At 39.4% G+C, this 25,738-nt stretch overlaps 1 protein-coding gene across 2 annotated transcripts; it reads left to right on the top strand.

Annotated features, from left to right (window-relative positions):
• The first annotated feature begins 13,406 nt into the window (after positions 1-13,406).
• Positions 13,407-24,385, top strand: chrnb3a (cholinergic receptor nicotinic beta 3 subunit a). Of its 2 annotated transcripts, none has more exons than XM_075463542.1 (9): positions 13,407-13,592; positions 13,685-13,779; positions 18,866-19,017; positions 20,517-20,561; positions 21,528-21,637; positions 21,846-22,359; positions 22,823-23,013; positions 23,319-23,535; positions 23,779-24,385. In XM_075463542.1, exons 1-9 carry the CDS (start codon positions 13,486-13,488, stop codon positions 23,911-23,913), a joined length of 1,566 nt encoding a protein of 521 aa, XP_075319657.1. In that variant the 5' UTR covers positions 13,407-13,485; the 3' UTR covers positions 23,914-24,385. The 2 variants fall into 2 exon arrangements, with proteins under 2 accessions (XP_075319657.1, XP_075319658.1); XM_075463543.1 differs by having other exon boundaries at positions 13,513-13,606.
• The last annotated feature ends 1,353 nt before the right edge of the window (positions 24,386-25,738 follow it).

Below are 25,738 nucleotides of genomic sequence, written 5' to 3'. Positions count from 1 at the left end.
TCTGAATTATGTTATTTGAAGCATGGTTCCTCAGCAGTAGATTGCTCATGTTGATGTATTGGATATAGAGAGAAGGACCAAGAACAGCTGAATTTCGTAAACACTAGAATCATGATAGAGTGGTGGTGGAGGCTTGCGGAACTTGACAGGAAATCTATTTAAAGCAAAACAGAAATTGAAAAAAAAACAGCAGTGCCAGAAAACCATTCACTAAGAAAACAAAACAGACAAGCAATGACCAGACTACAGGGAAGAACTAGAAGATGAAAACAGCAGGGATCTGACAAAGAGTGAGCTTAACAAAGGAGTATATATGTTGGGGGGAACTAATGAGTAAGTGGCAGCAGCTGTGGTTGACTGAGTTGGAGGCAGGTGTGGAAGTGGACTGAGGATCATAGAGGGAAACTGAGGATACTAGGAGTAATGATGGCAAGGTCTAAACACATTAATGACTGCAGGGATAAAGCAAGCTTAACAAAGAGCACAGAACCAAAAGAATAAGAAATGATTACAGAGAAAAGACTAGAGACTCAAAATACAAAAAAAACAGAGAAAGACAAATCAAGACTAGATATATACAAACAGAATAAATCCTAATATGAACCAATGACTTCATAAGACAAGCAAGAAAACGGAATAGGAAAAAAAACACAGAAAAACCAAGACAAGTTAAAACTAATACAAAAGCTTAAAATCCACAAATCCTAACAAGAATAAAGTGTATTAGAGCATAAAGAACTACGATGATATAATAGAGAAGCTAAAGCTCAGCTTCACTCACCGACGGGTACATTTCTGTGAGCTGAAGTCTTCACACAGATACAAATACATCACAACAAATACTTAACACATAGGCTACAGTAAATCCAAAGAGATGACATGTATTTAAAATGAGCTCTGACTTCACCAAAGATCTGTTTATACCAAACTCTCGAAACATGTTTCTATGTGTTGAATTCCTTACCTAACTTCTTCTAATATATATAAGCGCATTGCTGGCTTACTCTTTTTGATAAATTTGTTTGCTTGTGGGATAATGGAGGAGGAAGAGGTGGAGAGAAAAGAAAAAAGTCAGAGCTGTGGTTCACAGCAGCAGAGAGGTGTTTCTCTGATGGCTGGCGGAGGCAGGAAATCACAAGATTTAATGTTCGATGTTAAACTGAGCAGCGCTCACAGGCACACTTCAGACAGAGCAGTGGGAGGGAGCAGGGAGCTGTGCAACAACACAGCGTAGGTTTTATGATTAAACTGTAAAAATATATCATTCTCAGACCGTTTTTCAAAATGGAACACCCAGTTTTCATGAGCAGATCTGACTTTCAGTTCCGTTGAAAGTGGTGGACAAAAATGAGACTTGTGGAACTCATCCTTTCATCATAATAGTTTAACTCTTTGTGGAATACTGCTGCTGCTGTCATGTTTGTAGTTTAGATGAAGCATCAAGCTAACTTAGCTTAGCACAAAGACAGGAAACAGAAGCAGACTGAGCTTGCCAAAAGACAGCAACAAAACCTTTGTGATTTAATTGGGTTTGGCCAGGATTAGCCAATAAATATATGCAGCACACCATGAGCCCAATATATAATCTTTGTGTATGGGTACACTTTAAACAAACAGGATATTATGGAATGAGTGTGAGTTTGAAGTGTTAGCAATTTTTTCATCCAAAACAGAATGCGAACTACTGATTTTATGAACAAACAACAAACAGAAACATCCATCCATCCATCCATCCATCCATCATCTTCCGCTGGTCCGGGGATCGGGTCGCGGTGGCAGCAGCTTGAGCAAAGAGACCCAGACGTCCCTGTCCCCGGCCACTTCCTCCAGCTCTTCCGGGGGGACCCCGAGGCGTTCCCAGGCCAGCCGAGAGACATAGTCTCTCCAACGTGTCCTGGGTCTTCCCCGCGGCCTCCTCCCAGTGGGACGGGCCCTGAACACCTCACCGGGGAGGCGTCCAGGAGGCATTCTCACCAGATGCCCGAGCCACCTCATCTGACTCCTCTCGATGCGGAGGAGCAGCGGTTCTACTCCGAGCCCCTCCCGGATGACCGAGCTTCTCACCCTATCTCTAAGCGAGAGCCCAGACACCCTGCGGAGGAAACTCATTTCGGCCGCTTGTATTCGCGATCTCGTTCTTTCAGTCACTACCCACAGCTCGTGACCATAGGTGAGGATAGGAACATAGATTGACCGTTAAATCGAGAGCTTCGCCTTCTGGCTCAGCTCCTTCTTCACCACGACGGGCCGGTGCAGAGCCCGCATCACTGCAGACGCCGCACCGATCCGCCTGTCAATCTCCTGTTCCCTTCGTCCCTCACTCGTGAACAAGACCCCGAGATACTTGAACTCCTCCACTGGGGGAAGGATCTCATTCCCGACCCGAAGAGAGCATTCCACTCCAAACAGAAACATATTAATTGTTTTGATGTTTCTATGTGCTACATTTTTTCTTATAGTGTTTAATATTCAGTTATGTGCAGCACTTTGGTTCAGCTGTGGTTGTTTAAAGTGCTTTATAAATAAAGTTGGTTTGGTTTGGTTTTAGTTTGATGTAACAATGTCTTTATGAAATCTTTATTGCATCACCAGAAACAAACTTTTCCACATACTGTACAGGCTGCAGGTTACTCACATCTGGAATGGTTTGAGGAACTTGAAAAAAAAAGAGTTCAAGACTTTTGCTCAGAATTTCCTTAATTTCAATCCAATTGTGCATCTTTTTGATTTGAGAACGCTACAGAGGGCAATCATAGAAACGATTATCTGCTTCAAATGTAAAGAACTTGTTTTGCCATTGACAGGCTTGACTGTGAGTAAAACAGAAATTAGCTATTTGTATACAGTCATCCATCCATCCATCCATTTTCTATGCCCGCTTAATCCAACTGTCAGGTCGTAGGGGGCTAGAGCCTCTCCCACCGGTCACTGGGCGAGAGGCGGGGAGTATACAGTCATTTTATTCTCAAATATTTGGTCAATAATCTAATTATATTCTATGCATGTTGTATGAGAGATTGTAGCAAAACCAGATAAAATTGTTTTGTAGGCCGCAAACTTAAAATAAGATCTTGACCATTCATTTTTACTAACCGATTAGAGAGCTGAGTGGTCAGTCCCTTCAGTCTTGGTCTTTTCTTCCCAACCACTTTCCTTTTCCTACACCTGGGGCAATAAATACTATAATTTTTATCAAAGCTCCTTTGGCCATTTACATTTCAGGCTGTTCCCAACTATTGGACCAATTCTGAGTGTTTATGTTCCTGAGAATTATTTGGATTCAAAAGGATTGTAACCGCTGATGTCACGGTGCGTGATGTCACCGTTAGCAGTTCGGCAGTTTCATGGTGGGTTCACTTCCACTGAACTTTGATAAGACAGAGTATAGTTGGTGAAAAATATGCTCTACCAAATCGTGGAGCAGGATGTTAAAGGGCTCAGCACGTGCAATGACTCAGCACGGTGGCACACACTGATCTGAAAGCAGAATGACATCATAATGGATCTTTAATGGCCTGCTGATCAAAAATGCCATTAAAGAGTTCTCAAGAGAACAGGAGTGGGCAGCAAAAGAAAGGTTGACGACAACACATGATCATCTGAAAGTATCTTCTCCTCTTTTAACACTTTAGAATAAGCGCTGCTTTGCTGTTAAAGCTATCGAGTAAAAAAAAAAAAACAGCCATCACAAGAGTCTCTGTTACAGATTTTATAGCTCAGTCTTAACTTCTAAGAGTTAACAGATGTACTTAGAGAGAACTAGGTCTAATTTCCAAAAAGTATTCAATGCAAATCATCTGCTAGCTTCTTGAACAAAGAATCACTATTCTTAACATGTAATACAGCTGGCAGACTCATGACTTAAGCCCATTGCTCTATAGCTTACATTTTTAAAAATCCTATGACAAGATCAAAATTAATTTCATGCATGTAATTTTCAAACCTTTGCAAATAAAAAAAACGACTTTTTATTCCCAGTATGCAAACAGTAATACCACATCTACAGTGTCTTTAAGCATACTAAATCCATCTAAAAAAGATTTTAAAAGAATCCATTTTAAGGGAGCCCAAGTGAATCATTTTGTTATCAAAGCTGCCACAGTTACACCCACTGGTGTTCCAGGATAGTTTAAGAATAGATCTTAAGGCACGTATATGTGGTTGTATGGGTACGTGTGTGTGTGTGTGCGTGCGTGTGTGAAACTTATTGTAAGAGGTCATACTGTATGACAACACAGCTTCTGCAGTTGGACTGAGTCACATATGAAAGTCTGAATCTTTGTGACAGCTTAACTTGAAGATTTTTGTGCATGTTTGTGTAGGTGTGTCTGTGTGTGCATCTGGTGGAGCACTCATGCATAAAGATGTGCAGTGTTTGTTTGGAATGCAGTGAGCAGAGAGGCCTGAATAAGGAAGAGTGAAGGAGTCTGATTGAGTCATACCTTTAACTCTCCATCCAGAACATTTTTGTGACAACTTTAAAGTTGGAGGAACAGAGGGACTTTGTAAGTCTACATAAATCAGCATGTGTGTGTGCAGATGGTCCGTGTGTGGTCATATCAAGATACGCTGTATCCAGAACTGCAGACAGTTAGTCGCAATGAGTCAGATCTCTATCTCCCTATTAGAATATTTTTGTGACAGCTTCCCTGAAAGAGGCAGGAAAGTAGAGATTAAATTACAGACTCAATTTTAGGTGGGGCAAGCTACTGTCCCTCAGTGTTGATGGTCTGCATGTGAATGAAGATATTGTGAGTTTTTGTGTATTGCTGCAGTACTGCGCTGAACTGAAAAGTCCTCTAGCTGTCTTCAGATAGTTTCACAATCAGTTCAACTTTAGATGTGCTGCAGTTACAACACGGCCAACACATGACTTCAGGACTGAAACTTTAAAGTAAATTAGGGCTGGACAACGATTCAAATTTTTAATCTAATTAATCACATGATTTCCCTGATTAATCACGATTAATCGCATTTGTACGCAAAATCCAAAAATGAATTCAAAAGTAGTGTATTAGTTGTGCAAACACACTTTTAACATCAGCATTTTTATGTAGTTTTTATGTAGAAGCCTCGCTCCACTGTTTGTTTCCTTGAATGACTTGCTGGTATCAATTGTGTGTTTTGCCTTTAAGTGATATTTTAGACTGGAACTACTACGGTGAGAAGACCATTCAACTATAGTCCTCGCTGCAGCTGGCCCCGGTTTGAGTCCCGCATCGGACATCGGACGATTTTCAATTTCGATAAATTGACCCGAAATTGACCCGAAAATCGCAGCGAAATGTGCCTTCTAACAGTTGTTTTAGCATTTGGTGGACCTATTTTTCCGGACACCGTTGAATAGCAGCAGCAAGACATCCAGCCACTAGGTGGCGATAGTGCGTTGTTTGTGTACAATACAAATCAATGAAGACGGACAATAATGGTAATATAACTTCTCTGGAAGCGTATTTCGTGGTGATTTTCGAGCCAGCGTATCGCTGTCCACCACAGACCACACGGTGAGTTTCATGTCTCTGCAAACGAAAGTTTAATGCCGTTGTATGATTGTTTGCTTGAATGGTCATTGACTCAATGCAAAGGTGGGGGGGCTGCCGCAGTGGATACCTAAATGCTCCGTTCAGCACCAAATGTCCAAATTGTGATCAGAACATCTATAATTCACCCCAGACTACCTAAAAACAGGGCTTAATGTGCAAAATGGCGAACTACCCCTTTAATGCGCGATAAAATATTTATCGGCGTTAAATAATTAATGCGTTAACGCGAAAATAACGAGTTAACTTGCCCAGCCCTAAATTACATATATTAAGTAGTTTGCAATTAATCATTTATGGGAAATTGTTCGCTATAAAATGATCATTTAAGTACATTTTGCTTACGTTTTCAAGAGATGGAGTTCTTTCTTGTATCATATTGGTACTCCTTTCTGAATACTTCCTCCACTGCCTGACAACAAACCTTGTCATCATCATTGTCCTCTGACTTTAGTTGCATCATTTACTTGTTGATGTTCATGTTCTTTTGCCTTGTAGCAGCAACCATTATATAAGCATTGGCACACTTTTTTTTAAACAAAATTTAAAAGTGCACTAATGTTTCATTTTATCAGGTGAATTGGCAGACGTAATTCTCCAGTCTTTATGTAGAAAAACCTTTGGGTAAGGTGGTGAACTCCATGTTGCTTATGTTGTGTAATAGACACTGTGTTTGTGAGTAAATAGGTAAATGCGAATTGGAGTGTAAATGTGCTTTGAGTGGTCCACTAGACTACAAAAGTGCTATTTAAATCTATTTCACTGTGAGCTATGAAGCTTGATATTTATACATGCTGCAGTTTAACCAGGCTAATTACAGTATATTGCCCTGTGGGAAGCATGGCCTTGAAGGATTGAAGTCAAAACAAAAAAATCATGTGCTTAACAAAGGCTGTAATAGTGCACACCTATGACTATAGAAGTTTTAGGGCATGTACAAAAAATCCCACAGCACCAATACCTGCCAAAGCAATACAGCTTCACCAAGACTAATATGTCATATTGATTGATTGATTTAATCATATTAGAGTTAACATTTGGTGGTCCTTTGACTCCTCTGTGAGCAGCTGTGATGGTTACCAGACTGTTACATGTACATTTCCTATAAAACAGCTACTTCTTTGAGTATTCATTTTTGTACTTGTCTATAAATTAGTGATGATTGTCCTTTCTCTTTTTTGTTTTCCGTTCTCTTTTTTTTAAATTTTTTTTTAAACTGCAATCAAAGCCAACATGTTTTCTCTGTCACGTATTCCTCTCCCGCCATCCCCATCCTATGGTCCCAGCATGTGCAGGGCAATGGGCCCAGCAGGATCTTCCTCTCTTTTCCAAATCATTGAGAATCGACCAGCTCAGAGAATAGAGGTTTGCAATAGCAGAGCGAGTGCTATCCTGCCACTGCAGCTGCTCCTGGCTGCCACGGCAACTGGGGCAGAAAATCAGTCTTATCGCTTTATCATAATCAGCACTGTGGTTTCAGATCTCCCAGAACCACTCTATACTTTGTTTAGGCTACCTATTTCTCTGTTCTCTTCATTTTTTAAAATCTAGTTGTACCTTTCCGCTACACAGATTCAAAGAGTCATTCTGTTTTTCCTTCATTTTTTCTCTTTAGGTGCCAAGCTCCTTGAGGATTTACATGTGAGAGGAATGTCCTGCCCAAACCTTGCTCGAGCACTTGAGAACATTGTCAGCGCTTCATCTAAGGACTTCTATAAAACTGCTATACTTTTCTACAAACTTGTTTAATCACCTGACAAATTAATCTGAAACAGACGTTTGATTTGACGTCTGCCCTCCAAATCTTCTCAAGAATTATATTTACGACACAAGAAAATTAAAACAAATCATTTTGTTATCCTGACCAAAACTGGACTTTTAAAATGCATGCAAACTTGCCAGTCAGATCAAAATCGTACAAAAGCTCTAAAAGCTGGACGCACCCAGATAGATTGATTGGGAAGCAAATTACTTTTGCATACACTCAGCTAAATTCCAATTATCCTTCAAATATGCTTAAAAGTTCCATTATTTCGTATAAGTGTGTATCAATACAGCCAAATTCCAAGTAAGGCTTTCCTCATTCACTTTTTTTTTGTTGGTAATTTGTCAGACATCTCATTCACTGACTAAAAATCAGCCCATAAAGACTATGTGTCAACTTGTGGTTGCTTAAAGCATTTCCAGCCTGTCACTCTGCTCTAATAACATCCAGATTTTAGAACCGCAGCTGCATCTGACAAAATCGCCATTCAAATAGCTTAAAGGAAAGGACCGTGCTGTAGTTTTTTTTTTTCAATATTTAGATGTATGATGAACCCTAAAAGAGAATAATAGTTCTTTTTTTCAGTTTTTTCACATAGTCAACAGCGTCGGGCATACTTAAGATAATAACTCAATTACCCTCGTGTGCATTTATACAGGGCTTTGGTCAAGTCAAGCTGTCACCATAACTTGACTCAAATGTGTACACAACCGTACTGAATGTGTGAAATGTGTGACATACTGCAGATTCTTTCCTAAATGGCAGAACTTGTCATGACAAGTTTTTATCAAGCTAAGACTCTATCTTTTTCCACTGTCTAATTTGACCATATCTTTCTCTTTGTCACTTCATCTTTGTATAAAAAATGGCTCAAATGAGATAAGGATTTGGCTGCATTCTTCTCAGAGATGCTCCCTCTTATACACATGCTGGTATCTCAGCGTACTGGATCACTCCAGTTGGGTGAGGGTTTGCACCAGCCTTTCACTGTCACCTTCTGCATAATAAGTGATCACTTGGAGGCCTCTTATCCTTGTGTCTCCAAGTGTGCGTAGCCAGTGCCTGAATACACACTCTCCTTCTTACCAACATGTAGTTTTGTGAATTTATGTATGGAAGCGCAGGTTCCAGAAAATGAATGAGCCCTCTTGTAAAACAATTATTTAATGGGAAAAAGAGAAGATATGCTGGTGGGAAAAGAAGGCACGGTGGATATAGAGGGAAGTATAATAACACAACATACAATCAGCATGACAAATGACAGCAGCTGAAGCAGCAGGTATTGGCTCTGCAGCAGGAATTCACAGTCATGTCAAATTTTTCTCAATATTTATGTGAGAAACTTTGCTGCCTATATGTTTATACTGCAGTGCAGAGATCTGCTCACATATCGTGTTGATGCATTATGAGAAATAACCCTAAAAAAAGAGAAGGCCACAACCTATTTTTGTTTAGAATTCCATAAAACTTGGATTAAGTATTTTCTACAGTGTAACTTGATGGCATCTAAAGATAGATAAGAGCTTAAATACTTACACACACAGCTTTGGAGAATAGCCCTTATGTTGATCATGGTCTACTATCCATTTCCTGTTTGGATTGAAAAGGTCACTGAACATATACCACCACTAAATACAAGAGGGAATGACTGCAATTTAATTAGAAGCTAGAGATTTGTTGGTGTGTATGGACAGCCAGATGTATGTGCCTCGGATAAAGCTCGGTCTTTTATCGTCATGGACAGAAGAAATTCCACAGTGACTGAGCAGTGAACCAGCATAAAATGTTCCCAGATATCCAAATTTGCAAACAAATGGTTGATATATTTAGGTCAGGGACAAATACAATCCCAAAATCTTGTGATGCCTAGATTTATGGGGTTCCTTTGCCACACTGAACTCTTGTATTAGTCAAAAGGACATATATTAGACGGATTAAAAGCTATTATTAATCAGGGAAAAGAAAAAAAAAACCTTGCTGCTTTTTTTCTCAAATCCTTGGTTATTTGATGGTGTTAAATGATTAGGCATTTCTACTGTAATTAAAGCACAACTCGTTCTGCTGACCTCCCTCAGAACTGATGACCTTAATGTGAACTCAATTTCTTAATTAACCTGGAATGAAAATGGAATGAAACTAATTACTGAAATAGTCTTCCATCTAAAGACCATCTATAGTCTACATTTGCCTCCAGCATTGGATAACAACCCTCTTGAAGCCTTCCCTTGTAGTTTGTTTTCCACTGCCACAGGGTTTGAGTGTTAGATAAACGGGAAGGTGATGCTTACGTGATGGGTACATGTGGTTGTTTTTGTATGTGTGCGTGAGACAGATTCCTCCCTCTGGGCAAGTCTTGGCAATAGAATAGCCTGCACAGGACAGCCTCTAATGAAATGCACAAAGCCAACATAAGCAGCCAAGTGGCAGATTTTCAAGCTTGTCGTCTGTATTTGTGCCGCAAAGAAGTGTGTGTTCATGAAGATTATGAATGAACCATCAAATCCCACGCATTTCGGTGTTTGTGACTGGGTGCAGAGTGATTCACCTTTCAGTCCTTCTTCCAGCTGCTGTTAGCTCAAACTTAATTAGCAGAGACAGAGCAGTAGTCCATCTTCTTCACCAGCTCGCCATGAGTTGTTTACAAGTCAAGCAATTGCTAATTTGATTGCTGGAATAAATGACACAAAGAAAATTATTCTGAGCTCTATACTCTCAAGGGCTACCGTCCCTTTGCTCCTCTATAAATCCATTCTTCACAATCTATCTGTTCTCTCCCTGTCATTTATATTTCCACAAGGCATTTAATGTTACATGTGAGGGGGAAAAAACTGCTATGCCTATTGTGAAGCCTGATTATATTATGTTGGTTCAATTTTCTCTGTGTTACACAACAATTACCCATTAAGAGGAGCGTCTTGAAAAGCCTAAGCAAGCTATATGATATTGATAGCTCGACCGCCTCACCTCCTTAGCTTGTACAGCAGATAATCAAATAGATTGTGCAACAGTAAGCGCTCATTTTTGCCACTCTACCTTTAATTCAGGGGTAGGTGATCCCTTTGGAATGTCAGTGTGCCTAAAATCATTGCACAACCATCTTTGGTCTTTTGGGTTCAGGCTCTTATGGTCCATGCTGCCAAAATATAGTGACGCTGTGGCTCAGGTGATAGAGCAGCTGTCCACCTACTGAACAAGTCAAAGCAGCCTTGGGAAAGATACTAAATACACCTTTACCCCAAGTGTGCTCATCAGTGTGGAAATGTATATGTAGAAGAAAAACTATGGTGCAGGGATGGTATAATTAGCTCTGTATGAAAGTGTGAGAAAATAAGTAAAAGAGAAACACTTCGGGTGTAGTTTAGGGGTAACCAAGACAACCAGCAAAATGGCATCCATGAATGCGATGGTGGTGTTGTAAAAAGAGCACATTTTACATGTAATGATGATTCTAACTTTAAATGACAAAAGTGTTTTCATAAAGTGTTGGCGTGTTTTTGACAGGAGGCATATTGATCTAAGTCATGCAAAGGTGCTCTACCCCCCTCCTTACTTTTGTGGATTCTTAAATGAAAGACGTTCAAACAATGGACCTTAGTCCGTTCTTTCTCTATTTTTGTTGTCATCGCTTCTCAAATATGTTCAAACATTTTAGCTAAACAAAACAAATTCTTACCAGGCAACAATGGTCTTAAAGGTAGTGGGAGAGCATTTGTCACAAGATGGTGCTCACGTCCCAGCATGCAACACGACATGCCATATCTTCATATTCTCTATAGAGGAGTATTGATGAGCTATCTGTATGACCATTTTAATTCAAGGACTTCCAATGTTCCTGCACAGGGATTTATTTGTTTTGTTACACTGAGAATTACTTTGATCACATATTGGGGTTTTACAGAAACAGCTTCCAAATGCAAATGTTATGCTTGGTATTAACTCCAGAAAACTTAGCAGCTTAACTGATTAAGAGATATTGAAAGATTAGCCCCAGCCTGTCCATAAAAGAGAGTTCAACTCAACTGTCCAGCTATCTTTAACCCCTTGAAAAGAAAAAGGGCTCTGAAGCTGGATTTCCTAAACCATTCTTCCTGCTTGAATGTGAATATCCTCAAATTAAAGCTAAGATGTATTATATAACTGCAACCTGATTCACGATGGCTTGACTGTCAAATGATGTGGCAGTGTCCAAATGACTCCTGGTCAGATTTGGTTTGATGTGATTTGGCAGAGTATAGAGTATACTTCCAGTCCCCTGACATGTTTTTATTTCTCTCCTCTTCGCAGTATCTTTTTATCATTAGCATGGCATCAGCTTACAGCCTCACACAAAGTCTAATGTTAGACAGAGATTATATCACAGCATGTATGACAGACATGGCACTGTAGGGCATATATAAATGTCAGTGTATTGCTAAACTGAATGGAGCTTCAAAATGTGCTCTCTGATGATTTATGATAATGTGCTGACTACAAAATATTGTGATGGGTTTCTTAGAGGAGACATACAGGCCACTGCTTTTTAAAATACCATCTAAGCCATTTATCATAAACTAAGTGCTTCACAATAAGTGGAAGTGCTGCCCATCTAAAGTAGTAAGTCGTGTAGTTCATCAGCAACCTTTGCCACCTATTTGAACAGAATTTCAGGACTCATAAGGCTATGATGATACAGGACTTTTCAATTTGTGGAGCCACAAACTTTGAGCAGCACTTTTAGTGAAATGTACAAATCACATTTCCAGAAAAAAAAAGAGAAATCTAGGTGAAAAAAATCTAGGAATCCTGGGATGTCAGACTTAATGTCTGCATGACTCATAACAGTGTAGCTTCTTAGACACAGACGGTGTGTGCTTGACTGACTTACCTGCGGTCCACATCTGTTTCCTATTAAAAGCATCATGATGAGGAGAAACGGACAACAGCAACCACAGACTGTTGAAAACCTGAAATCTGGTGTTCAGCAAGAATGGACCAAGATTCTTCTTAAAAACTGCAACCAATTACCATTCTCAGCTCAGATTTAAAGATTTGAAGACACTGAAAATTGCTTCATTGCAGCAATTTCTTTTCAGTAAAACTTCAAGCAAAAAAAAAAAATTAAGTTTTCATTGCATTGTTGAAAATTTCCCAATTTTTCTTTTGTTTTGGTTTGTCTCCCAAAGTTTGGCAACCAGCTGTCTGATGTATTAGTAGTAAGAGGAAGAAAATGTTGTTTAAAGTTGAAATTTTTTCAGTGTAATAACATTTGTTATGTTACTAATCTTGTCATTGTTCAGCAGGAAAACACCTGTTGTTGGAAGCCCAGAGATAGAGGAATTAGTTCTGGCTTTGTGTGTGCTTCATCTGGATTTACTTGATGAATATGTGTAACATGTGACTAATTCTTGTACTCGCAAAAAAAGTCTAAAACGATTTCTTGACAATATAGCTGAACCTCTCATTTTTGCTTATATTAGGCTTTCTTTCTCATCCTCCTGTGAAGGGTGTACTCAACATAGCATCACAACCTATTGTTAGAGCAGGTGCGGCTGAGCATATGGACCTGTCTCATCGATGATGCCTAATCGCTCCTGAAATTAAAAAGTGGAAAGGAAATTATTCATGAGAAACTCTGTTTTTAAGCCTCTCATTAAGTAAGAATTCAAAGAAAAGGCACAAACAGAAGAATCACCTGCATTAACTTGCATCTGACTGCATTGTGGTTTTGCAATATCTAATTTCAAGGATTTATTTGCAATGTTCTTTCCACTCAAGATTGAGATGTTTGTCTAACCAGTGTAAACACAACAAAACGAAAAATATAACCATAACAGAGAAAACACGTTCTTTGTTGTTGTGTTTTCTGAAATATTGTGGTATTTTAGTAGTTTTATCAGTTTAGGTGTTTTTGTCCCCTCCAATATTTGGTAGAGTTTTCGCCCACAGTTAATCAATTTAATGTAGCCTTTACCATGGAGACATAAGAAGTGTTCAACGTATTCATAAATCCTCTTTCAAATTTGAATTTATTTACATGTGAATGTTTATATTTTTCTCTGTGGACCTGATGTGTCCTCCTTCCACATCCTCTGACGGGCCAGCCCTCCTCTGTCCCGCCCTCAGCCCGGCGGCTCGGCTCCATCTGCACCGGGACACACACACAAAGAAGCTGCGGGGAAACACAACGGCTGGTAAAACCGGATGGAAGAAAAACACAAGCCGCTCTACTCCGAGGTCTGGAGGTGCTACGTGTTGATGCAACAGCGACAACCGACTGTCCTTCATGATTTAAACTGGGCAATACAGCGGTGATACTCCGAAGGTCCCACATGGTTGTTGAAGTGGTGCATCCTATAGAATAGTGTGAATGGTAAAATAATTCGATCCTCTCTCTGGAAAGGTCCATTCGGTGTTGTTTTCGGACAAGAGGAAGCATGAAGTTTGCGGTTGCGGTGTTGTGGTTGTGCCTGGCTCTTGGGAAGGCAACTGTGCAAGGTGAGAATCGAGGGGGGGGGGGGGGGGGGGGCACACATCTGTGCGTAAAACTGTTGAAGGTGTAGTCAGCAACTGCCGGGACTAAACTAAACAGAGGGTAAACTCAGTGTTTGAGCAGGAAGGTTTGTCCCTGATTTGGAATCGCGTTGCGCGCTCTGCACGCATCTCACAACGTTATTCTCTTTATTCAAACAGATTAATTGGTCAATGTGTGCCACGTTCCGCACAGCGCTTTTTAACAAATAATGTGCTTTACATAGAAACAACCATGCTGCATAATTCAGGTGTGCAATTTTAATCATGTGAGGATGCAGGACGAAATGATGGGGTCAGTTCTGAGGAGCACGTTCATAATTTATTAAACAGTGAGTGCGCAGCGCCCCCCTGGGGAAATGTGACAGAGGGCGAGCTGCAATACGCTACAGTAGAACGGTGAGGGGCAACAAAAATACAATAATCATCGAAACGAATGGGGAAAAGGAATTCTCTCACATAATAAAGCTGTTCATCTCTCGTAGGTTTTGTTATGAAAAGTAAATAGTGGAATATTGTGTCACTTTGGTGAACGACAGGAAATATATTTCAGCTGCTCCTTCTTATGAGTGTGTGAGGATATGTTAAGTTCACTGTAGGCATTTAGAATATAGGCTATCCAGTATAGGTAAAAGACAAGTATATGTATATGTAAGAATAATGTCCCCAATAAATTCCTGTAACTTGCTGACAAATTTCCATCGGGACTATTTCTTAAAAAAATAGTCATATTAGCTGATCATAATTTAGCTTAGATGCACAGTTTATTATGTTGGATGTGTAGTAGGTGTATGGTTCCATCTTATTATGCCATGTGCAATGACTTTGACTGTGTCCAACCCAGCCACATGCACTTATTGAGGCACTTATTGGTTAACCTTCTTGAAAAGTCTAGTTTCTCCTTCAGAAACCTGTCATGTTGCATTGTGGGCAGCTGTGAGCAGATTCAGCTCATCTTTTGTGCACTTTCCTGTCAATGGTCCGTGGAAGCACTGCACTGGTAATCTGTGGAGTTAGTGAAGTAAAAGGGTAAAAACACAAAGTTATACTTTCATTTACTTTCACGAATGTGGAAGAAAATTGGCTCCCCTCCGTTACCCCCTTTCCTATTACCCCTCTCAGTGGTACGTCCTGCTGTGGTTCAACATGGAGCAGATGGTGGTGTTGAGGTGATCATACACTGTTTCACCCATGGGGTGTTTTGGATTGAGAAGGAGGCAGGGTGCTTGTTTGCATGCTGGGCCACTTCTGCTTCTCTATCAATCATCAGCAAAGCTTTCTTGCACACACACACACCCACAAAGTGCTGTACATTTTCTTCTTACATCGCTGGTATAGGAAATAGATACACACACAGACTCATGCTAATGGATCATAATTTTTTTACAGAGATTGAACACCATCCCCCGAACCACCACAGAGCACATTCTGATCAATACTTTCCCCTTCATGTCTTCCCAGCTACAGACACACACATTCACAGGGTCAATCAGCATCTCTCTGAGGGAGGGAGCAGGAGCTCTTGTAGAAGAATCTGTACCTGTAATGTTTGAATAGTGAGTCTCCTGTATTTTAGTTGAAACAGTGAGTCGAGATCTGGGATCGATAAAGCTGACTGACTCTGTTGAAGCCCCATTTCTTGTTGTTGCAAACTTAGTGAGGATCTGATGCAATGGGAGGTAATCTGAGTCTGAAAACATCATGTAATCAGAATTTTAATGCCTCACACTCAGCAGGAAACAAGAGAAAATTGAAAAGTGGCAAAATAAGGTCCACACTTACTCAAACTTTCTTTTAGAGAATAATCTTCCTCCTAAATCATTCAGCCATAAAGGCGTGAATGATTTAGTGCTTTTTTGGTCACCCATCTCTGCAGAGGATTTCTGAAGCTGTTAGAGTGACTGTTGGGCTTTTTGTCACTTTCCTGACCTTCTTGTTTACTTATATGGCTTGGCTGGATGACCAACTCCAGGAAGAGTCTTGGTGGTTCCAAACTTCTTCTCGTGCTCCTGGAAAAATACATTTAAAATGGTTTATTATCTCTGCCCTTATCTGTGACTCACCACATTTATTTAAAGATCCGCATACTTCCGTGCAGTGATTGATATGTTTTTTTTGCCCAGACATATAGTGTATAGTGTAGAGTGTTAAATACGAAAGTGTGTGCCTCTCATGCCATGGATCCCAGGTGCAAAACACAACAATACGAGAGGAAACACAACAAAACCAAAAACTTTGCAGCATTTAAAAAATAGGGTCACAAAATGTAAATGATAACGTTTCAGAAGTCACAACATTAAAAGTTCAACTAATTTTTTTCTGTCTTACAAAACAAGTTTTTGTTTCATCGTGATGTTTTCTGATTTAATTTATTTATGAAATGTTGTCTTTTCTACTTCATGGTGTTCTCCGTTTTAGTTTTGTGTTTTGTCCACTGTTACTTTTTGTCACTTTATTGTATTTTCTGAAATTTCATTGTTTTTTTGGTTTTGTTTCCAACCTGATTACTTTTTTAGATGACTGGTTCCATTTTTAAAAGATAGATAACAATAGAATAAAAATCCTTCTCTGCTATGATGGATTATTGAGTGTAGATAGTTAGCAAAAAAAGATTTCTGAGCATTTATCTTGTGTATTAGAATCAGAATTTACAACACAAAAACAATTTTTTTAAAAAGTGAGACAGAATAATTTCATCTTAAATGAAGCTTAGATTTCTTGATAAATCAGTCATGTAACTTGGACACACACATATATACACACATACATATATATGTAAATACATATATAGGGATGACTTTTGAGTCTCTTTCCAGTAAGCTAGAGTGTCTGCTTTCAAGTATTAAGTAAATATTGTGCACTTACGTGGTATCATTTAATCTCTGCCATAAATTCTATAGAGCACTTTACAATGGGTTTCACATTCACCCATTCACTGAGCAAAGCTGCCATGTCAGAGGCTTCCTTCCGTCACAAGCACCTTAGAGTTCAGTGTCCTGCCCAAACACATTTCTGCTCCAGCTCCTGAGTCACGGCCACATGAGCGAGCAGCATGTACAATGTATAAGGGAATGGTTCACACAGCCGAAAAGAAGTCTCAGTGTTTAGTTGTAAGTAGAAATGGGAATTTGTTTTCCCCTTGCTATCTGTTTTGCTGTCTGCTCTCATTCCCCTTGTCCCAGTTAATGTATCCCTCTGCACCAACATCTACCCTTCCCCCTCATGCGGTCTCTCTCAGACGCTGGAGGGAATTGCTCTGGGTCACTCTGTCTCTCTCCTTCCTTATCAGCTCTTTCCACTCCTCTGATGCATTCCCCTTGTTGGAGAGGCTGTTGAATTGAACTTCTCTCTTCTGTCCGTTGGCTTCTTTTACATCACCATATCACAGGCTGTGCCAAATATTGGCTTCTTATGTGGACAATCGCTCCAAGCTTTGAGCTGATAAAGCCACTGAGTTACAGTGTGTGCTGCTCAAGCACAAATATCACACACTGCTTTGAGCGTACGGCGAACGCTGCTGTCATTTGCATCTGGCTTATAGACAGTGAGTAACGGATGAGGTTCAGTGTCTTGCTCAAGGACAATGTGGCAGGACATACAGCTGTTGTTGAACAACTCTAGTTATTTGTGGAATAATTTCTGCAAACTTTAAGTCACAAAGTAGCTTCTATTTTTACCAACTGCAATGTGTCTCCTTTCAGTTTAGGCTTTACACTCATTTGTTTTGTGCTTTCAACTGATGAGTGAGACTGAACCAAAATGAATTACACACCGTAATTTTGCTTGCTCTGATCTGTAACTCTCCACCTAAGGGACCTGATATCTCTCAGCTGTTTGCAAATGAATGGCGACAGGGGAAGTAAAAGCACTGTTCTTTCATCACAGTTTCCCAGAGTGCAAGTGTCATTCTTTAACTGATGATTATGTCTTTTGCCTGACTGCACAGAGCGCTTTGAGCTCTTTTTGTCTCCCCTGGCAATTGTTCCGTCTGAGGTGATCGTGTCAGCATGATCATTTTGCCAGCCTTGGGAGCTTAGATGCATTCATCCGGCCATGACCAGCTGTCAGTCCAGTCTAAGTTTATTGTCTGTGTGTAGAGCTTGATTGTAAAGACTTAACTTTTTTTTCCTCCCACTTGCCTGTCAGGCTCCATAAAGATGGTTCACATTGTTAATTGATGACTTTGTGTATGTTCTGAAAGCTGTAGGATGACATTTATGTCCAGATCAAGTTTCTGAGTTCAGTAACAATATAATTAAAGCTGCAACAGATTTTTATATTTTTCTTATTTAATTCATCAAGTAAGTCACTGATGTGTAAATGTATAATGAGGCGAAACAAACATATCTGAGGATCTGAAACCAGTGAATATAGCTGAAAATATAATCCACTGGATAGATTGCCATGATGTTTATGGCACCCTGATGAAGAATCTGTGAGCTTTTGATCTGCTGGTCAGTGATAGTCTCTAAAACTCTGGGATGATTTAAGTTTTTGTTCATCCAGTGAAACATCTCTACATCTACTGGATGGATTTGCACAAAATCCATGGTTTCAAGGTAACATCTCATAATTCTGAATTCACAATAATTCACAATGAGGTTGACATTTGTGAATTTGGAGCCATCTGATGTCTTTAATGTTCCTGTCAGGATGAACTGTAGCAGCTCTAATGCTTCTTTAACATTAATTTAACTCAAGCTAAGAGTTAAATTCACCCTGCATTTTGTTTATGATAGATACTTATTAAACTAATGACTTCATGCCCAATCCCAGCTGTGGTTTCCACATATCACTCATCAGCAAAACGTTTAATCTAAAATGAACTACTACTAATAAAGACACCTGCGTGACATGTTAGAAGAGCAGTATGGAAAGCAATGTGATAGATGACGCAAAGAAACACTACTATGTAGACCAGCATTTAGTTTTTTCATCTTTACAAAGGTTAAACAAATATCAAATGATCTGTATTCATTTAAGAGCTCTCAAAGTTCATCACGCCAGTTTTCCCTGTTTCCTCCTCACTGCTTTTTTCTCCTGCTCCTTCCAGCTTTGGATGACTTTGTGTCATTGGCTGAGATGGAGGATGCCTTGTTGAGAAACCTCTTCAAAGGTTACCAGAAGTGGGTGCGGCCTGTCCAGCATGCCAATGACACCATAACTGTACGCTTTGGACTGAAAATCTCACAGCTGGTTGATGTGGTGAGGAAATTATACACGCATTCACAATTACACAAGAGGCATGTTGAGTAGAGAAATTATTTCAAGTTTGATTCACAAGCTAATTTTAACCAAGGCTTTAGACCTTTACTGACACGTTTGGGTTGTGGTTTGTTCTCAAGCTTTGCTTGGAAGGTTTGTTTTGTTTTTAAATAGGATAATGTGTCGAACTAAGGAGTGGCAGCAAAAGAGCTTCAGGAAAATTTAACAGACTCTGGATTGGTAGTGCATTGATGTACTGTCCAGGCACAGTTGCACAAATGTACCATCATAGAAGAGTCATCAGAGGAAAACCTTTTCAGTATCAGCGATTGCAAATATCCAAACAAGGCTGCTGTACTCAGGGAAACAAGAAGCATGGACAGTGTAAATTAAAGCAGTAAGTTTGACTGGGCCTAATTAAACTACATAAAACCAGATTTATTTCTTGTTTTATATACTGTAAAATTGTCAGTAAAACCCTGTTATAGTCCCTTGTGGAGTTGAGGGTTAAAGGAGGGGGAAATAATTATTCAGACTGAGGGCAGAATATATCGAGCACAAGAAGGACTTGTGGTTATGTGGAGAAAGGAAAGATAGATCTATTTCAACAGATGTGTTTTTCAAAGAAATACAATTAAAGAGAGAAAGGAAATGAGCATACGACAGGAACTATAGAAGATGGATAATAGGGAAGGTCAACTGAGAGAGTATTGTAGAGATTCTACAATGAGAGGATGAAGAGCAAAATTATTTAAAAGAGCAAAGAAGATTGAAAACAAAGGCGGAAGAATGCTTGAAAGAGAAACCCAAAGTGGCCCATATAATCAAATGAAAGAGTGAGGCCAGAGGGCTGCAAGGGAGCAGATTACTTTTATTGTTCAACCAAGAACCATGTCAGCATTTTACACTCATTCGTCTGTCATGCAGATATAACATTAATGAGAGTGCCATCTTGTGGTACATTCACTATATCTATGCCTCAGATGGTTTTTTTTTTGTTTTTTTGGACAAGATGCAATCAGATTGGCCTCATCACCTCTTGATAGAAAAAATGTCTATTTAATATATTTTCCTAATTCTCTTACTTACTTTCTACAACTCTGCAAATCTTATTTCAAAGACAAAAACTCTACAAATGTAAGGAAAACCCCACTGGGTGTTCCCCTCCTTGCAATCCTCCATCAGCCTCTTTCAGTGACTGTCATAAGTATTACTTATGTTGCTTATATTTAATTTTGAGCAATATCAAGAGAAAGGCTGCAGTGTTCATGTTGCTATTTTTTTTCCTCTTTTTTTTGTATTGTAAATTGATTTAAAACATTGTTTTTCTTTTGTCAGTATACCCTGAATAAAAGCATTGAATGCCACAAGCTGTTCCACTTTGTTTTCTAAGTAGTGGATAATACTTTCAGACTTTTATGGCACTCAACTTTTTAGTCTCCAGCTTCTGGTTTGCCCAGTAAGAAGATTTACAAACATTTAAATTCTTTGTCTTACAGGATGAAAAGAACCAGCTAATGACTACAAATGTCTGGCTCTGGCAGGTAGACACATTCACCTCTACAATTACCTTCATCTTTACAAATTCAAAATCTTTAACTTGTGACTTTCTTTGTCACATGTGGGAATTGGGTTAGTTAAATATGCAGTCGTTTTGCTCTTCATGACTTTGCCTCATTCTGTTCTAATCTGATGATATAAGATTTATTGGCTGTTAATGTGGGTTGCATGTTCCCCATTATATGCCTGCTTCCATTGCCCAGAAACATGCATGTTATGATGATTGGTGATTCTAAATTGACCCCAGGAGTGAGTGTGAGCATGCACGGCTGTTTGTCACGTTTATCTTTGTAATGGACTGTCGACCTGTTCAGGGTGTACCCAGCCTCTTGCCTGTTTGACAGCTGGGATAGGCTCCAGCCCCCCCACGACCCAAAATTGGATTAAGCGGGTATAGAAAGTGGATGGATGGATGGCTGCCTAGTAATGTGCAGCTGTAGCCCATATAAAGATTACCAATATCACTCACTCTGATGTACTGAGGTGTTACTGACTGTTTTACAAGAGTGCACAAATTTCAAATATATATGTTTCAGACCAAACTTTCCAGAAAGCAAGTATGAGGAGAGGCATCATCGGTACTCATGTCTTGTCACATTGTCAAGTCCAGTTCATAAAGATACTTGTACAGTGATTGAAAATAAAGTATGTGCCAGATTACTACTTGTTGTCTGGATGATTAGCAACAAAAAGAACATTGTAACAGCTATCAAATGTTATAAATCCAGGTATGCTTGACATTGTTTTTAAACTGCAGTCATTCAGAACAAAGACACAAACATTGTCATGGACAAGGCGACAAGCAAATTTGAGATGGTTTCACAAAGAAAACATAATATAATGAACAGTTTGGTGCTGTCCATGGTGCTAAAATGGAAACCGTTGTTGGTGTAAATGTATTTGAGTGAGTGGCTTATTATAGTCCTGTTTTCTATCCATGTTCTTTAAAGGAGTGGATTGATGTGAAGCTAAAGTGGAACCCAGATGACTATGGAGGTGTTACGTCGATCAGAGTACCATCAGAGACTATATGGCTCCCTGACATTGTTCTGTATGAAAAGTGAGTTACGCAGCACACTGCAAACATTATTAGCACACTCAGAGCTATTTTTGGTGATTCTGGTTAAGTAATTGAAATCAAATCAGTAATGTTTGCCTTATTTCTGTGTTTCCCACCTGATTCTCTTCCTGTGTGCTCTCTAATATAATATTGATCACCATCCTGACTCTTTCCCAACCTCCTCCTTTTCTGTTCATTTTTCTGCCAGTGCTGATGGTCGCTTTGAAGGTTCCCTGATGACCAAAGCCATTGTGCGCTGGGATGGCACTATAACATGGACTCCACCTGCCAGCTATAAATCCTCCTGCACCATGGATGTCACCTTCTTCCCCTTCGATCGACAGAACTGCCCCATGAAGTTTGGCTCGTGGACTTACGATGGAAACATGGTTGACATGGTCTTAGTGGATCACTACGTGGATCGTAAAGACTTCTTTGACAATGGCGAATGGGAGATCCTCAATGCCACAGGAGTCAGAGGAAGCAGGAGGGACGGGGTGTACTGGTACCCATTTATCACTTACTCTTTCATCCTGAAGAGGCTGCCCTTGTTCTACACCCTCTTCCTCATCATCCCATGCCTCGGGCTGTCCTTTCTTACCGTGTTGGTGTTCTATTTGCCATCAGATGAGGGAGAGAAACTGTCGCTTTCGACATCCGTACTGGTGTCACTCACTGTGTTTCTGTTGGTCATAGAAGAAATCATCCCATCATCCTCCAAGGTTGGTAATCTATGCAGGTTTGACTAAGAAACCTATTTTTATTTGAAGGTTTTACTATGCTGTAATTTTTCACATCATTACATCATTTTTACGAGTTCACTTATCCTGACTGACTGTAATTTTAATCTCAAATCACTGACTTTTAATTCTCTATAGCCCACCGCTGAGCATTTCTCCCTTTTACGCTCCTACAATGTTGCCTTAATGGTCTATTTAGGGTTATTACAAGCTATTATCTAGAAGACAGTAGAAGAAAATGTTGAATGAGTTGCATTTAGGCTAATCATTTGGCAGACATACAATAATAAATGCATAACTGTGTTTCCATTACCCCAAAAACATATAATAACATGTCTTAATGTAAGTAATTAACTCATTTTCAGAGGAAGTGACTCACGTTTCACACATTAGACTGAGGTGTTTATGTGGTTGATTTTCTAATGTCTTTTTTTCACATCTACAGGTGATCCCACTAATCGGAGAGTACCTGCTCTTCATCATGATCTTTGTCACCTTCTCCATCATCGTCACCGTCTTTGTTATTAATGTCCACCACCGTTCCTCTGCCACATATCACCCCATGGCCCCTTGGGTAAAGAGCCTCTTTCTTCAGAGACTGCCCAGACTGCTGTGTATGAGGGGACACACTGATAGGTAACAATTACTCAGTTTTTATTTGTATTTTTGGCCAAGAGCTTACATTCAATACTGATATTGCAGTCTTAATATGAGGTTGAGAAGACATCGAATGTATGTTTTTCTCTTATTGTGTGGAAATACATTAAAATGCAAATGAAAATAAATTCCTCGAATAGAATTTATATAACATGCGAGATGCTAGGCTAGCTGTTTCTGCCTGTGGTATCGAGCTTATCATCTTACACTCAGCCATGAAGTCTGTCAGTATAAATTAAGACCTTTTAATTTAAAAATAACAGGATGACTGTCATGATCCTCAGATACCACTTCCCAGATATTGAGATGCGAAGCCCAGAGCCGAAGCCCAGCCGAGGTGCGGGCCGACGAGGTGTTCCTGACCACTGTGGCAGCCAGCCGAGAGGAGCACACGGAGGGAAGGAGGATGAGAACCAAGTGTGGCTGGCAATGCTGGCGAAAGCCACAAATTCAGTTCGCTACATCAGTCGCCACATTAAGAAGGAGCACTTCATACGAGAGGTATGAGGGAAGGCGTGGGATGAATGCGATTTCATGCATGTTGTGTCAAATTACATACTCTTATAGCTTTTTATTAGCTAGAATCTAACTCCCTCTTTATGTTTCATTTGCTCAACAAACACTTTTTAAAATGACACAAAGCAGTTGATATGTTCCAACTGAGAGATATTTTGCTGTGAGAAAATGCTTGAGGTTTACAAAGAATCACATCTGTGAACTTCATTTGTCTGTCTGTCTCATCAGGTTGTACAAGACTGGAAATTTGTGGCTCAGGTGTTGGACAGGATTTTCCTGTGGGCCTTCCTCACAGTGTCAATACTGGGAACTATTTTAATCTTCACTCCGGCTCTGCATATGTACTTCAGCACACCTCCGTGAACATAAACACAAACTCATGAAGACTCACCAACAGCTCGTACCTCTTCTTTCCCTGACAGTCTTTGACTATGATTTATTGATAAAGTTCAATAAATATTTCGTATTGTATATTTCTATTGTAGAAGCAAGCTCAGGCTACAAACTTTAACCTATCAAAAAGAACAGTTTGCAGCCTGTAATGACTGCAGGAAACTGAAATGTTCTAAATTCAACTTGTCTTTCATTCTAAGCTGCATGTAAAGGAGTTTGAAGGAGTGAGAGCAATAATTAGGTTAAAGTTGCTTAAATTATTTGAACATCCATGTTTGTACTAACTATATTGTTGCAATTGTAAATGCAATAAAATGCACAATATCACTTCTTGAAGAATGAGTTGTTATATGTGTCACATGCACCTTGTTGTGAAGCCTGTTGTACTCTACTGTATGTTATGTAATGATGATCTCAATAAAAATAAATATTTTCTGTGGAGACTACGACGCAAAGAGAGCAGCTTTCTGGGGTCCGATGGAGTCAGCAGACAGCCTCTAGAGTCTAGACTCACAGTGTTTCAGTTACTTTGTGTAATTTGCTTGACAGTTTGAACATATATAAAAAACAAAATGGTAAGGACCTAAAAGTGACATCTGTCTTATTACTTAGTAGAATGTTTCTAACTCAGTCAAATTAAAGCACTAAATTGGCAGCAATGATACAAGCTGAGCATTTCAAATGCTAAGAAAAGAAGCTTCAGTGCTTTCTTTAATAACACTGAAAAAAGAATAAAGAAGATAAAACTGTATTTTCAGGCACTTGCCCCCTGCTTCATGCTAGGTTTGTGCGCAGGGTTGAGATGGGATCACCTGTATTGGCCTTCACTCAGAACTTACGTAGGCCCACATAACAAACTAACCATACTCTCATAGGAAGATGTGGTTTTGGCTTGTTTCTGTTAATCTATCTGACACTTACTTTACATAGGTGTTATGCACTTGCAGATGATCAGACCATGCAGGGTGGAGTTTTAGCTGTAATGGCTCTGTATCACCACTAAAGGGCAGCAAATACATTTTACTTTTCGTTACTGATCACACACTTTGTTGTATTTCAAACTTGTTTTACATAATAATACAAGGGGAAAAATCAAATGTGGTAAATTAGCAATAATAACTAATAAACAAAATTAAAACAACCTATTAGAGAGTTTAGCTTTCTGGTTATTATTACTGTTATTTATTTTGTGGTATTCAGGCTTTAATCAACTATTAAAAAAAGAAAGAAATCGTCAGTCCCCAGTGCTGTCATAGTGTTGTAAGCTTTGACCTCGTTTTCAGATTTTTTTTTTCCTTATCTTATTAGATATGTCTAGCATGCTTAAATGATCTCTCCACTGGTTTCATTTAAACAGTCTGACCTCAGTCTACTTATCTATTATTCACCGCTGAAGATCTCACCAAGGCAGACAGGTGTGTGTTTGTGAGTGCACGAGTATTAACTGTGTGTTTGTGACACAATCTGAGTGGACCAGAGGATTTCATAAATAATAAACAACCTTACACATCTTTGAAATGAGGAAAATCTGCAACTGTCACCTTTCCAAAAACATTACATTACATGGATTTTCTTTTGCCAGTGCTGCTGGGAAATTCACAAGTTAAAGAATAAAAAAAGATTACATGATAAGGAGCACTTACTTCAAATTAAGTACACAAATGAAGTATGGGCTGCCACACCCCAAAGCTCTCCCTAATCCTAGTTTAAAAAATAGAAAAAAGACAAATAACTACAATGAATCCGATCTAGCAGCTGTTGTTCTTTTGCACAGAAGTGGTATGGGATATGTTTA

The sequence above is a fragment of the Odontesthes bonariensis genome, chromosome 4 (assembly GCF_027942865.1).
Source record: "Odontesthes bonariensis isolate fOdoBon6 chromosome 4, fOdoBon6.hap1, whole genome shotgun sequence".
NCBI lineage: Eukaryota > Metazoa > Chordata > Actinopteri > Atheriniformes > Atherinopsidae > Odontesthes > Odontesthes bonariensis.
This window is presented reverse-complemented; position numbering and strand designations above follow the sequence as displayed.